The 14,292-nt window shown below is 50.2% G+C and overlaps 1 protein-coding gene across 4 annotated transcripts in view; it reads left to right on the top strand.

The window, feature by feature from the left end:
• The window catches only part of SLCO5A1 (solute carrier organic anion transporter family member 5A1), a 35,484-nt gene that overhangs the window by 13,941 nt on the left and 7,251 nt on the right, over positions 1 to 14,292 (top strand). For all 4 annotated transcript variants that reach the window (XM_068162540.1, XM_068162541.1, XM_068162538.1 and 1 more), the window contains exons 3-7: positions 1,327 to 1,459; positions 10,033 to 10,256; positions 11,632 to 11,796; positions 12,806 to 13,004; positions 13,901 to 14,060. In XM_068162540.1, coding sequence (XP_068018641.1) covers positions 1,327 to 1,459; positions 10,033 to 10,256; positions 11,632 to 11,796; positions 12,806 to 13,004; positions 13,901 to 14,060 — 881 coding nt within the window. The remainder of the gene's footprint in view (positions 1 to 1,326; positions 1,460 to 10,032; positions 10,257 to 11,631; positions 11,797 to 12,805; positions 13,005 to 13,900; positions 14,061 to 14,292) is intronic.

The raw sequence follows: 14,292 nt of genomic DNA, 5'->3' as shown, positions 1-14,292 counted from the left end.
TAATTTCCCTCTTTACTTCTTTGTTCTCTTGTCGCGCTGTGGGACAGAGGAAGAGTGAAGCTGCAGAAAAGGCCTTTGGCTGCCGGCAGCCAGCCTCCCCCCTCGGCAGAGAGCTGCGCCGTGCCTGCTGCTTCCTTGGGCAAGGGCAGGGGTCCTGGCTGGGGCTAGCGATCGAGTCAGACCTGCCCCTGAAACTCGGAAGGGAGCAGGAGTCCCTCAGCCGATGCTGTAGCGCTGCCGAGTGCGAGCAGAGCGCAGCCATGGGGCGGCTGGGCTGATACAAATGATAACTCAGTTGCAGTCTGTGAGAGAAGAGCAAAGGGGTCCTGCTCCTCCCCTGGCAGTGCCAGCTCCCTGGGCAGCGCTGTGCCAGCTCCCTGGGCAGCGCTGTGCCAGCCCTCAGCATTTTCTCATGCAGTGTGCAGCCGGCCCAGTGGGTTTGGTTTGCGTGGCAGGCAGCAGGGATGATGCTTGGGTTCAGCTTCTCTCTCCAGCTGTCTCCTAGGGTCTGCCTGTGAAAACAGTGATAAATTTACTCCATCCAAAGATCAAGGGAGGCCACTGCAGTGGTGCTGCTGCTCTGTTTGTTGTTTGGAGGGGAGCACTGGGTCTGAGAGCCTCCTGCAGCCAGGGTAACACTAATGGATGTTGAAAGGAAATGATTTAGAGATTTGCTCTGTAGGTTGTTATCTGAGCTGCAGTAATGCTCAGAGTATTGTTTTTTCCTGAGCAAATAAACCACATTAAAGGAACCCCTAAAGCCCCTATAGATAGGCTGCTTGTGTGCTCAGGAGGCAGAGAAGGAAGTGAACTGATTTCCTGGCTGAACAGCCTTGGAGAAGTCTGCCTGGCTTCTGCTCCCAGCTCCAGTCAGCTTTGTGTCCTCTGGCTCAAAAGCCTGCTTAAAACTGAGGGGCTTTGGGGGTCTTCTGTGTGGGTGAGTTTGGGCAGGGTGAGTGAAACACCTCTGAGAAGGGTGGAAGCTGCTTGATGCCTGCTTGTCCCGTGCTACCCCATCGTGGTGCTGGGGCATGAGAGGAACAGGGCAGAGCTGAGATGTGTGCTCTGTACCCTGGAGAGGTATCCAGCTGCTGGCTCCCCATGGCCAGCCACATCTGGCAGGAAAGGACACCCCTGTGTGTGTGCACCTGTGTGCACATTTGCTGGTCAATGCCTCAGCTGCACAGAAGGTGCTGTGCCTGAAGGTTGCACAGAAAGGCCTCTGAAGGCTCCAGGGCTCAGGGAGCATCCTTTACTGCTTGGGTTTTCAGGTGAGTAGTGAAACATTGGTTTTACTGATGCACAACTGCCCTTCTGTTCCCTCAGCCATCATGTATGTGATGGGAGCCCTGGGTCCTGCTGCTGGGTACCTGCTGGGAGGACTTCTCATTGGGTTCTACGTGGATCCTAGGACAACTGTTTATATCGACCAGAGTGACCCCCGCTTCATTGGCAACTGGTAAGGACCGAGGGCTGGCCAGTGGTGGGGACCAGGGGCTTTGAGAATGGTCCCTTCTGGCTTTACTCCATAGCAGGCAGCATGAAACAGCTCTGCTGCCCTGGTGAGAAACCACAGACTTCATTTAGCCTGGCCCAGGAGAGGGAGATGGGATGGGGCCAGAGCATGGCCTTCCCAGGCTTGTTTCCTTCTGCCATCATGTTGATTAAGTTTGCAGTTTGGCTTTCCCTGAAGGGTTTCTGGATCCCTGTCTTTCACTTTTTCTCTGCCCAGTTTGTGAGGAGGAGCTCACCCTGCTCCCTAGGCTCTGGAAGTGTGGTTCACAACCTGTGCTAGCTTCTCATCAGTTCTGGTGGTGCTCATAGCATCTGTGCCTCGTACTCTTTCCTCTTCTGAGGCTTTATCCTTCAAATGAAGCTTCTGATGTGTAGGGCCTGGCCCTTTGTCCCCTGCTGCTCACTGCTTGCAAGTGCAGACTTCCCTTGCACTGCAGTCTCTGCTCTGGGACTGTGACACTTTCTCCTTGCAGGGCAGTGCCAGTAGCCAAGGTTATTTTTACTTCTCTAATCTAACAGCTTGCAATGTAAGAGGAGTCCAGCACTCACTTCAGCTGACAGGCTGTGTACAGCAGAGTGCAGTTACTGGGCAGCTGTGCTGGAGGTTCCTCAGCCTTGTCTCCTTTGCAGGGAGTCAGTGTCTGAGTCCCATCTTTCCCTTTCTGTAGCTGTCAGGGATGCTCTGGAAAAATCCCATTATTGTTCTTGGGGGTGCTGCTTGCAGAGCACACAGTGAGTGCAGCAGCCAGGACAGCTGGCAGCAAAGCTGCTCTGGCAGAGGTGTGCTGCATGCCTGCAGGACAGGTGGCTTGTGGCACCCGGTGACCAGAGTGGTTATGGCTCAGGGTTATTTCTGCTCTGGGTGGTCCCTGAGTCACACAGAACTGGGGTTGTGCTGCTGGGCTTTGCACACCTGGGCTTTCTGGGGGTGCTGGGGGCTAAATGGCAGGCAGGTGTCTCTCTCTGCTGGCCCACCAGGGCTTAGAGCTGCTCTGTGTTCAGATGTGGTGGCTCTAGGGGTGTCTGCTAGGAGCCATCCATCATGCTGCTGTCTGAGGGCTGCTCAGCTGCCCTACAGGGACCTCATTAATTGTGGAGTGGCCCTTGGAGCTCTGTCAGCTGCTTTGACTCTGATTCTCTTTGGCTGACACTTCTCTGAGTGTTCTGAGGCTGTTCAACACTTGGATCTTCCTGTGGAGTCTTTCATCAGCATTCCACACAAGCAGTTTAAAGGAATTCCTCCAGCACTGTCTGCTTCTTCCTTACCTTTAATTGCTTTTAGTTGAGGTCCCAGGGCTGGTGCAGATTCCTCTGAGGTGTTCTGCATGTTTCCTTTGACTTTAGAAGACAGACAGTCAAGGGTTTTAATGACTGCAGATGCTGCTCTGACCTCTCCTTTCCCTTGTAGGTGTCCTTGGAGTTTTTTATACCATCTTTTGTCTGTTTTCCAGTGTGGTGGGTTTGGAAGGATAAGGCTGAGAAGCCTCCTCCCTTCCCCCTTTGTAAAGTAAAAGGGAAAAAAAAAATTGAAGGGAAAAGAAAAAAAAACTCGCAAGCTGAATTAGCAAAGCAGTGGAGCTATATTTACAAAGCGATGTAGGGTTTGCAGGGGATTATTTACAAATTTACAATATCTACAATATATACAAAGATATACAACAGAGTAACACAGAAATGAGAGTAAACCCCTCTCGGCAGAGAGGGGGTTCCCCACCTCCTCTTTCCCCTCTCTCCCCCCTTTCCCCAGATTAGGTTAGAAGAGAGAGAGAGCGAAAGAAAGAAGTTAAAAGCAGTTTTGTGTTAATTGGAAGGGAGTTAGTATACAGGCCTGGTATCTTGTTTTCAAGGCCGGGGCCTTGGCAGAAAGCCCAGCACAGAGTTAGCTGCAGAGCCGCTGCACCATGCAAAGGCGGAAGCAAGACTGACTGAGAAGTGCTGGAAATGTCCAGTATAGTCCCAGCTCAGAAGTGCTTCCTCCCACTCGTCCAATGAAATTAGTTTAGACTATTCCTTCCGTTTACCAGCTTCCGTCCACCATATTCCCTTTCTTAAGGGGGCAACGTCAACCGGCCACAATCCACCCCTTCTAAACAATTTCATTGGCTGTTCATACTGTCCATCCAATCCAAAATGATATTTACAGTTCGTGAGTAAAGTTCATAGTCCATTCCGGCTATGCTCAGATGTAGATGATTCAAAAGTCCAAGAAAATCAGAAAATGAGAAAAATGGAAAACAGTTCATTTCTTCGCTGACGAAGCAAAGAAAAGGGAAACAGGGAAATCTCAGGGTCTCTTAGTTGACTCAGGGCTCTCAGGGATCTCAGGGTTCGTGCACCGTAGATTCCTCGTTGATTCTTCCTCTGGACGCGATGTAGCTATACAACAGTTTGAAATTAACCTCTTTCAGCTAAAGTTAAATTTCTTTGTGGAATACACTGAATTTCACCATTCTCCTGCATTACCCAATAAGTGTGACCCGGACCTTCAGCTGAAACCACCCCTCGGACAGGTTTAGCCTCTCCTGAGGGTGAAAATACCCAAACAGTTTTACCTAACAGATTCTTTTCTCTAACAACAGGAACTCTATCACCTTCTACTTTCCGTAGCAAATCTGAATGTGCAGGTCCAGCTCGGTTCACTGAACCTCTAATTCTCTCGATTCGGTCAGCAATGTCCTGCCACAGGTTGGCTGCCCAAATGGGTTTTCCTTTTCTCTGCCAGCCACTCTTTTTCCAGTTCTTTAGCCAACCCCATAGAGCATTGGCTACCATCCATGAGTCGGTGTAGAGATAAAGCTTTGGCCATCTCTCACGTTCAGCTACGTCGAGAGCTAGCTGGACAGCTTTTACCTCTGCGAACTGACTGGATTCTCCTTCTCCATCTTTCGCCTCTGCAACTCGGCGTGTTGGACTCCACACTGCAGACTTCCACCTTCGCTTGTTTCCAACAAGACGACAGGAACCGTCTGTGAACAAAGCATATTTCTTTTCATCATCAGAAAGGTCATTGTAAGGAGGAGCTTCCTCAGCACGAGTCACTTTCTCCTCTGGAGGTTTGGCACAGTTGGTACCTTCAGGCCAACTTGAGATCACCTCCACTAGACCAGGTCTTTCAAGATTTCCCATTCGAGCTCTCTGTGTTATCAGAGCCATCCACTTAGACCATGTTGAGTCTGTGGCATGATGTGGTGTGGAGCCCTTGCCTTTGAACATCCAATTCAAAACTGGTAATCTGGGAGCTAAGAGAAGTTGTGATTCAGTTCCAATCACTTCAGAAGATGCTTTTACTCCTTCATAGGCAGCTAAGATTTCTTTCTCTGTTGGAGTATAATTAGCCTCTGAACCTCTGTAACCTCGACTCCAGAAACCAAGAGGTCGTCCACATGTCTCTCCTGGAGCTTTTTGCCACAAGCACCAGGTTGGACCATTGTCACTTGCAGCCGTGTACAAAATGTTCTTAATGTCTGGACCATCTCGGACAGGTCCCAGACCCATTGCTTGAATTACCTCTTGCTTTATCTGGTCAAAGGCTGCTTGTTGTTCAGGTCCCCAGTGGAAATGGTTTCTCTTTCGAGTTACATCATACAGAGGTTTCACAATCTGACTGTATCCAGGAATGTGCAGTCTCCAAAATCCCACTATCCCCAAGAAACGTAGGGTCTCTTGCTTGTTTGTGGGACTTGCCATGGTAGAGACTCTATTTACCACATCCACTGGAATGTGTCGGCGTCCATCCTGCCACTTCACTCCTAGAAACTGAATTTCTGTGGTAGGTCCTTTCACCTTGTCTCGTTTGATGGCAAAACCTGCATTCAGAAGAATGTCAATGATTTTGTTACCTTTCTCGAAGACTTCCTCAGCAGTTTTACCCCAGACGATGATATCATCGATGAACTGGATGTGTTCTGGAGCACCTCCTTTCTCCAGAGCATCGTGGATCACTGCATGACAGATGCTTGAGCTGTGGATCCAGCCCATTGGCAGCCTGTTGAAAGTGTACTGGATTCCTCTCCAGGTGAAAGCAAACTGAGGCCTGCATTCCTCTGCTATGGGAATAGAGAAAAATGCATTAGCAATGTCTATGGTAGCATACCATTTGGCCTCTTTGGATTCCAGCTCATACTGTAGCTCCATCATGTCTGGTACTGCTGCACTCATAGGTGGTGTCACCTCATTCAGGGCTCGGTAGTCTACCGTCAGACGCCAGTCTCCATTCTGCTTCCGCACAGGCCACACTGGACTGTTGAAAGGTGAATGAGTTTTGCTGACGACTTTCTGACTTTCCAACTGACGAATCAGATTTTGAATGGGCAACAAAGAGTCACGGTTGGTTCTGTATTGTCTGTGATGCACAGTCTGAGAAGCAACCGGCAATTTAATGTCCTGTATCTTATGTTGTCCCACAACTGCAGATTCATCAGAAAGTTCAGGTCTGGCAGACAGCTTCAATTTTTGTCCATCAATTTCTATTGAAGCTACTCCAAAAGCCCATTTGTAACCTCTAGGGTCCTTGAAACGCCCTTCTCTCAGAAAATCAATTCCCAAAATACAAGGTGCGTCAGGTTCGGTCACAACTGTATGCTTCCTCCATTGTTTACCAGTTAGACTTATATTAACCTCTACCTTACTTAACTCTTGAGATCCACCAGTGACTCCCAGAATAGTTATAGACTCTGATCCCTGATAATTTGATGGTATTATGGTGCACTGAGCTCCTGTGTCAACCAAGGCCCTGTACTTCCGAAATTGTGAAGTGCCAGGCCACTGGATGTACACATCCCAATAGATTCTATTATCTCTGTTATCCCTCTCCTCCCCCTGGCGGGAGGCAGGGCACCCCTAGTTATGGGGAACATGCGCACATGTGCATTGCACATATTGTGCAGGGTTATAACTTTGCATGTTATAATTGGAGCCACTGTTGGAGCCATAAGAGTCGTTCTGGGGAACTGTGGAAGTAACAGCTACCCTTCTGGTATTGCTACCTCGGGTTCTGCCACTTTGCAATTCCCTCAGTCTCCTGAAAAGATTAGAAGTTGGTTGGCCATCCCAGCGGTTCATGTTCTCACCAAACTGATCACGCAGAGTTATCCAAATAGTTCTACGTGATTGTCTTGGTGGTCTGTTTTGGAATGACCTGTTTTGGAATGTCCTGTTTTGGAATGACCTCCTTGGAGGACGTGTATTCCTCACAGATGAGACTTGTACCCACCTGGAGGAAGAATTGAAACTATCCCTTTGTGCCAATTGGGATATGGAATTTCTAAATTCATCTTTTAACTCTCTTATGCAATTCTGAATATCACCAGACATAGTTTTGATGGCTGAAACCAAAGAACCACGTGTCATGCTATCCTCCAATTGTCTCATTTGATCACTGAATTGGCCAACCGTGGGAGAAGCTCCACCATAACTTCTTGACACAATTCTGCTTGCCAGAATGTTTGCATAATTAGAAGGAGCAAGTTTGATGATCTTTTTAGCAAGACCAATACCCACAGGAATGTCATCAGGATTCAGAGTTTCATGTTCACCATAGAGTAGCTCTCTAACAGCAAATTCTCTCAAGCGCTTAATTCCCTCATCTATGGTAGTCCAGGGTTTAGGATTCCATGGAAGATCATCTCGGGAAGGGTATCTCAGGGCAACCGCTATTAAAAGGCGTATCCACAGATTAACCTTACCGAGAGCTTCGCCTAGATGTCTATCTATTCCATTGTCCCTTGAGAGAGTTCCTAACTGAGCTGCTGACTTGTCTCCAACTGTTAGAGCTGAAGCACCTGTATCATAACATCTACTAAGCCAAGCTAGAACTGGCTCCTTATCTGCCCTGGTGAAATCTTTACGGACATTTCTCAATTCCTCCCGTGGTGACGAACAGTCTGTAATGTCATCTTCATCTTCATCTCCCTGAATTCTTTGCCCGTAAAATCCTGCTGTCATCCTCCTAAGGATCTCTTTAAGCTGAGAACCACCTTTGCCAGCTGCTTTCCTAGCTTCATCTCTATCCTGCTTTGATCTCACTAGGTTAGCTAGATCTTTAAAACAAACCTTCTCTTCCTCCTGAGCAGGATCTTTTAGAGTAGAGGGCCCCTCACCAGGATCAGTCTCCACCTCTTCTTCTCCATCTTGGGCCTTTGCAGCTCTAGTCTTTAAAGGAGCCACCTTGACTGGAGCTGTGTTTGCATTTACAGCCACCTTAATGGAAGCTGACAGGTCCTGAGATAAATCAGCTGCTGGGGCAGTGACTTCCGGTCCCACTGAGGGAGTGGGTGGAAGTGACGTTGCTCCATTACTGGCCGACGGAGAAGAAGAAGAAGGAGAAGGAGTAGGAGAAGGAGTAGGTGCCATGTTGATACCAGCCGATGCCCTTGGCTGCTTGCTAGAATCAGCAAAGTCATTTAGAGCTGCTTTACCAATTAACTTTTTAGCCTTCTTTTTAACTGACACGGGTTCTCCACAGTCCTCATCACTAGATGACTCTGGGACTGATCGAGAGCCACGGCGTTTTCTTTTTGATCTAGTTTTAATAACAAAACACGCCCTGGACACCTTTTTCTCTCGCCGCAAAGAAATCAGGAGATACACGTTAATTATCACTGAAAGCAGGATTATACACATCAAATAAATCACTTTTGGATCCCAGGCATCACCTAAAGTTACTGTCTCCTCAGGCGGAATCTTAAAACCCTTTATCTCAATTGGGAGAGTGGTGGAGGTAACATTCCTGTATCTCACTGGCCATAATAAATTAATACATTTTCCATACCATAATTTAACTCTATACATAACCCACATATAAATTGTCCGCACCAAATATTTACCCAGGTAATCCAAAATCAAACCCAAACAATACCTGTAAACCAGAGCCCCAAAAATTGAAAAGAATAATCGCTCCACAAACCACAATACCTTCATGTTTGCTAATTCAGCTGGAAAACACTAAATCAATCAAATAATAAATTAAACTAATTATCTGCCCCACGTTGGGCGCCAATAAAAAAAATGTGGTGGGTTTGGAAGGATAAGGCTGAGAAGCCTCCTCCCTTCCCCCTTTGTAAAGTAAAAGGGAAAAAAAAAATTGAAGGGAAAAGAAAAAAAAACTCGCAAGCTGAATTAGCAAAGCAGTGGAGCTATATTTACAAAGCGATGTAGGGTTTGCAGGGGATTATTTACAAATTTACAATATCTACAATATATACAAAGATATACAACAGAGTAACACAGAAATGAGAGTAAACCCCTCTCGGCAGAGAGGGGGTTCCCCACCTCCTCTTTCCCCTCTCTCCCCCCTTTCCCCAGATTAGGTTAGAAGAGAGAGAGAGCGAAAGAAAGAAGTTAAAAGCAGTTTTGTGTTAATTGGAAGGGAGTTAGTATACAGGCCTGGTATCTTGTTTTCAAGGCCGGGGCCTTGGCAGAAAGCCCAGCACAGAGTTAGCTGCAGAGCCGCTGCACCATGCAAAGGCGGAAGCAAGACTGACTGAGAAGTGCTGGAAATGTCCAGTATAGTCCCAGCTCAGAAGTGCTTCCTCCCACTCGTCCAATGAAATTAGTTTAGACTATTCCTTCCGTTTACCAGCTTCCGTCCACCATATTCCCTTTCTTAAGGGGGCAACGTCAACCGGCCACATCCAGTTCTTTGATTTGCCTCCAGCAGGATGTGAGGTGTAGACAGTGCAGATGATTGCATCCAGCGCTGCACTGGTGGCATCTCCAGCAGTGGCTGTGCTGCTGTAGGGTCCCCTTGGGTTTGGATTCATCACAGCCCCACCTCCTGTGCTGCTCCCCCTGAGTGGGTGTTTCACATTGCTGCACGTTACTGCCACAGATTGTTCCTTTGATCAGCCTCTGCCTCTGACATCTGAGAGGGATGTTGCCACTGCCTGCTGATGAATTCCCTGCCTGAGAGTGCTGACTAATCCTCCTCAAAGGCTGGGCTTTAATCCCTGTGCCTTATCAGCTAAAGTGAATGAAGAGAGGATTTTCTCTTTACATAATGTCAGAACCAGGCACAACTTCCAGTTGCTCAGGTTTGCCCCACAAAAGCTTCCCCCAGCCCAACGGAGATGCTCCTGGGTGGGTGTCTGTGTCACCATTTGCCACACAGCCTGCAGGTCAGTTTGTCTTCATTTAAAAATACAGCTCACAGCATCTGTGCATTACAAAGATGAGACCAAGTGGGTTTGTTTCTGGAGCAAGCAGCCCTGTCTACTCCAGAAGGTGACTGCTTTCAGCAGCTGCTGCTGAGTGGCTCCCAGGATGGCTCCCAGGATGGCTCAAGGCTGACACTGTTTCAGTGGATTCGGTGGGTTCTGAATGCAGGTCTCTATCCACAGACACACCAAGAGAGGCATCTGCTAGCTAGGGGCTTTGGGGCAGTGAGGGCACCCCCAGGCCAGCCCTTTAATGCCTGCCAAAGGCCCTTGCCAGCCAGCCCAGCCTGGCCTGCAGTGATCCCTCTGGCTTTTGTGCCAGGTTAACCTTGGCCTCTCCTCTGCTGCTGTCTCCTGGGGCTAGGTGGAGTGGCTTTCTGCTCTGTGCCATCGCGATGCTCCTCGTCATCTTCCCCATGTTCACCTTCCCCAAGAAGCTCCCTCCTAGGCACAGGAAGAAGAAGAAGAAGAAGCTGGACTCTGAAGATGCTTCGAGCGATGATGAGGTGCTGAAGGAGAAGAGCAGCAGCAGGGTGCCAGCCGACGGCGCAGTGCCTGCCTCCATGGGCTTTGGGAGGAACGTTAAAGGTGGGGCTGGTTTGTGGCTTGGAAAGCTTGAGAACCTTCTATGCAGGCTGGCCTGGGGCTGCCTGTGGGTGCCAGGGGCAGAGCTGTGCCATGCTGTGTTTAACCTGCTGTTGGCATTTCAGTAGATGGTTGTGACAGGATGCGGCGGAGGGTGCTGGGCACCCGTTCACTGGCGCTGCTGAAGGCTTTGATGTGCAGGTAACAAGGTCCCCTGCTTCCTGTGGTGACAGGACCTCTGCTACCAGCATGCTTGTGCCCCTCAGGCTGCAGCTGTCAGGCTGGCTGCAGGCTGCCCTTCATCAGCTGAAGTGCTCTTCTGAATCATCACTGGCAGCAGTCACAGGAATTCTGCTTGGAGGGTTCACTTGCCCTGGAGTAAGCTAATGGAGGGAGGTGGTTTGGTTTGTACCCTGTCCTAATCTCATGTAAGTCTCTAGATGAATGAACAGGAGTCAGAGGCAGGACAGGAGAAGGAGGAGATCCTTCTTCCTGCAGTGGCTGCCAGCGTAGGCTGAAGAAATAAACCCAGACTGGCTCCATCTGCAAGCAGCCTCCAGCCTCAGGGACCTGAGCTCTGGCACGTGGCTGGGCTGAGATCAGTTAAAATGCAGCTCCACCTTGGCTGCTTCTGGCCTGGGGAGATGCAAGGGCTCAAAAGTCAGTCTTAGTTGTATTGCAGGTGAAAATCACGAGAGGCAGAGTGCCTCTGAAGCAGCTATCAGGGTTCAACATGGAGCAGGCCACAGGAGGGAGCAAACTGGATGTAGTTTACTGGGAGAAGGGAAGGCAGTGACGTCCCCTGGGTGGGTTTGTAGGGAAGCAGCCCCAGTTCAGCCCCCTGCAGGGGGATGCATTGTGAACCTGAGCAGAGAGAACCCCCTGAAGAGCTGACTGAAAGGTGCTGAAGTGGCTTTTTTAACCCCAGTCCTGACTTGATGGGGTTTCCATATTTGCTTTGAGGGCAGTTCCAACATCCAGGAATGCTCTTCCCACTGAGGTTAAGGATGTGCTCTCTTGGTTGCTGGCTTGGTCCCTTCTGAGGACTCGAAATGAGCTGTCTGCAGGGTGCTGAGATCCATTGGTGTCACTGACATGTTCTCAGTCTGCTTTTGCTGCATCTGCTGTGAGTGCTTTAAAATCATGCAGAGAAATCTTTAATTAAAGCCTTTTGGTTCTTGTGGCAGCATTATCCCAGCTTCCCAGGTGTGGAGGACCGGGATCCCAGCATGCTCTCTCCTTTCCACTGGGCAAGCGCAGCTGGGTGCCAGCAAGCCCTCACTGCCAGCCCATCACAAAGGGAAGGGATTTGCTCTGCTCCAGTTTGCTTTTGCCTCATTATTTGTAACATTTGTCTGTCATTTCTGTCATTTTGTAGAGCTCCCAAGAGCAGCTGTCAGGATCCTAAGCAACATGACATTCCTTTTTGTCAGCTTGTCATACACAGCCGAGAGTGCCATTGTCACAGCTTTTATTACCTTCATCCCCAAGTTCATCGAGTCCCAGTTTGGCATCCCAGCTTCCAATGCCAGCATCTACACTGGTAAGGCACTGCCCTGGAGCACAGCCTCCCAGGGCTTGCTCTTCTCTGATCAGTGTAGGGAGGAGCCAGGAAGGTGCTTGTTGGGACATGAGAGGATCCAGCTTTGTGCATCTGCCTTGCTCCTCAGGCTGTTCTCTGATGCTTGCTGTGTGTGCTCACTAAGGTGGGAGCCCAGTTCTTGTGAAGGGCTTTGCACCAGCCCAGGCTTTAAGATGGTAAAGGTCTTCAGGGAGGAAAAAGCAACAAAACCAAGCTAGAAACCCATAGGCATTGCTGCAACTTGTGTGCCTTAGAGGATCTTCTGAAGCTGTTGCATTTTCTGTGAGTTTCCTCTTTGATCTTTAGAACATCTCAGTCTCTGCTTTCCCCCAGTGCTGAGGCTGTCTGTCTGTTCATCCTGCAGTTATCTCTCCCCTCCAGGCTGCTGCTTCTCTCCTTACTTACTAACACTGAGCACACCACACCTGGTCTAATCAGGGGAGCTCCTGAGCTGCAGAACTATGGAGTTTGGGGGCTTGGAAGGGACCTTTAGAGGCCATCTAGTCCAACCCCCTGCAACTAGAGCAGGGTGCTCAGAGCCCCAAGCATGTGTGGGCTCCCGGGTGGCAGGCTGCAGGGCTCCTGCCTGAGGGCAGTGCTTGTACTTGGCTGGCATTAACCCTGAGAGCAGGGTGGGGAAGGTTTGTGTCCAGAGCTGGGCTTCTCCAAGTTCCCAGTGGTTAAGCAATCTGTGGTCCTGCTCCCCAGTCCAAAGCAAACACAAAGCCATGTTCTGCATGCAGGCACAATGGCTCTCTCATGGTGCTTTGGCTGCTGGTAACATCATAAGGAGGCTTTCATGAGTTCTTTGACAGCACTCCAGAGGTCTGCAGAGTCTGACGCAGAGAGAGGAACAATGGAGAGCTTAGTGCAGCCCTTGCTGCATCCAGTGAGGGAATGAAGCCTGAACCTGTGTGTGGCAGCCCTCTGCAGCTCCTGTGTGACCCTTGCTCCATTCTCTCCCTGGCAGGTGTGGTCATTGTCCCCAGTGCTGGGGTTGGGATTGTCCTGGGTGGCTACATCATCAAAAAGCTGAAGCTGGGTGCGAGGGAATCCGCCAAGCTGGCCATGATCTGCAGTGGGGTGTCCCTGCTCTGCTTCTCAACCCTCTTCATTGTTGGATGTGAAAGCATTAATCTGGGGGGGATAAACATCCCTTACACCACTGGGTAAGTGCCTTGGGGTCAGCTGGGACAAACCCAGCTCTTTGTGGTCAGCCTGATGCAGAAATGCACCAAATGCTGGTGGCTGATGTTCTGAAGCAGCCACAGGTCCAGGTGGGCATGTGGTGAGTGCTGTGACACAAAAAAATGCCCTGGGCCCTGTGCCTCTGCCAGTCCAGGCAGCCAGTTGGATCCCTTGGCTTGAAGGCAGCAAGTAACTGGATCAGAACAATAACAGCACAGAAGGCCCCAGGCCATGAGAGGGTTCCTTGTCTGACAGCCACACAAGAATCACATCATTGCTGCCACTCCAGCTGCCTGCAGCTCTCTGCCACCAGCGTCCCTCCACACCCACCCAAACCACTGCTCCAGAGCAGCCTGTGTGAGACACAGCTCAGCATGAAGGCTGTAGAAGCTGTGTGCTGAGAAGCTGTCTCCTTTCCTCGCTCCTGTAGCTTACTGGAGTGATCTAAACAAACAGGAACAGAGCCATGTGCAAGCCAGGTCTGTGTCCAGCTGCTGCCAAGACACAGCCAGGCACTGCGCTGTGGCTGCGCTCTTGGTGTGCAGAGCTCCTGTGGCTGTGCTGCTCCCAGGGAACAAAGTAGGTCTGAGGTGTGTCCAGGGGAGGGAAACTAAGCTAGGGAAGGTTCTGGAGGATAGGTCTGGTGAGGAGCAGCTGAGGGACCTGGAGTCCAGCCTGGAGAAAAGGAGGCTGAGGGGAGACCTTCTGGCTCTGCAAGGGCAGGGCAGTGATGGAGTCCCTGTCCCTGGAGGGGTTTCAAAGCTGTGTAGATGTGGTGCTGAGGGTCACCTCCCAGTCCCAGGGTCTGTGTGGGATGTTTTCTGAACAGCAGGACAGCTGTGCTTGCTCTACCAGCCTGTTCTTTTCCTTTCCCCAGCCCCACTCTTGCCATGGCTCACAGGAACCTGACTGGGAGCTGCAATGTGAACTGTGGCTGCAGGACTCACGAGTACGAGCCTGTCTGTGGCTCAGATGGCATCACCTACTTCAACCCCTGCCTGGCTGGCTGCATCAATGGTGGCAACCACAGCGCTGGGGTAAGCTTCTCGCACACTGTCTGCTGCTCCTGGGGGTGCTGAGACTGCAGGCAGGAGTTTCCTGGCTGAGAAGGATCCCAGGGCTGGTCACAGATCACAAAATGGGTTGAGTTGGAAGGGACCTTAAAGCTCATCCAGTTCCAACCCCAGGTCCATGGGCAGGGACGCCTCCCACCAGCCCAAGCTGCTCAAGGCCTCATCCAACCTGGCCTTGAACACCTCCAGGGAGGAG

The sequence above is a fragment of the Melanerpes formicivorus genome, unplaced genomic scaffold (genome assembly GCF_026170545.1).
Source record: "Melanerpes formicivorus ecotype bairdi unplaced genomic scaffold, bMelFor1.0.p_v2 SCAF_65, whole genome shotgun sequence".
NCBI lineage: Eukaryota > Metazoa > Chordata > Aves > Piciformes > Picidae > Melanerpes > Melanerpes formicivorus.
This window is presented reverse-complemented; position numbering and strand designations above follow the sequence as displayed.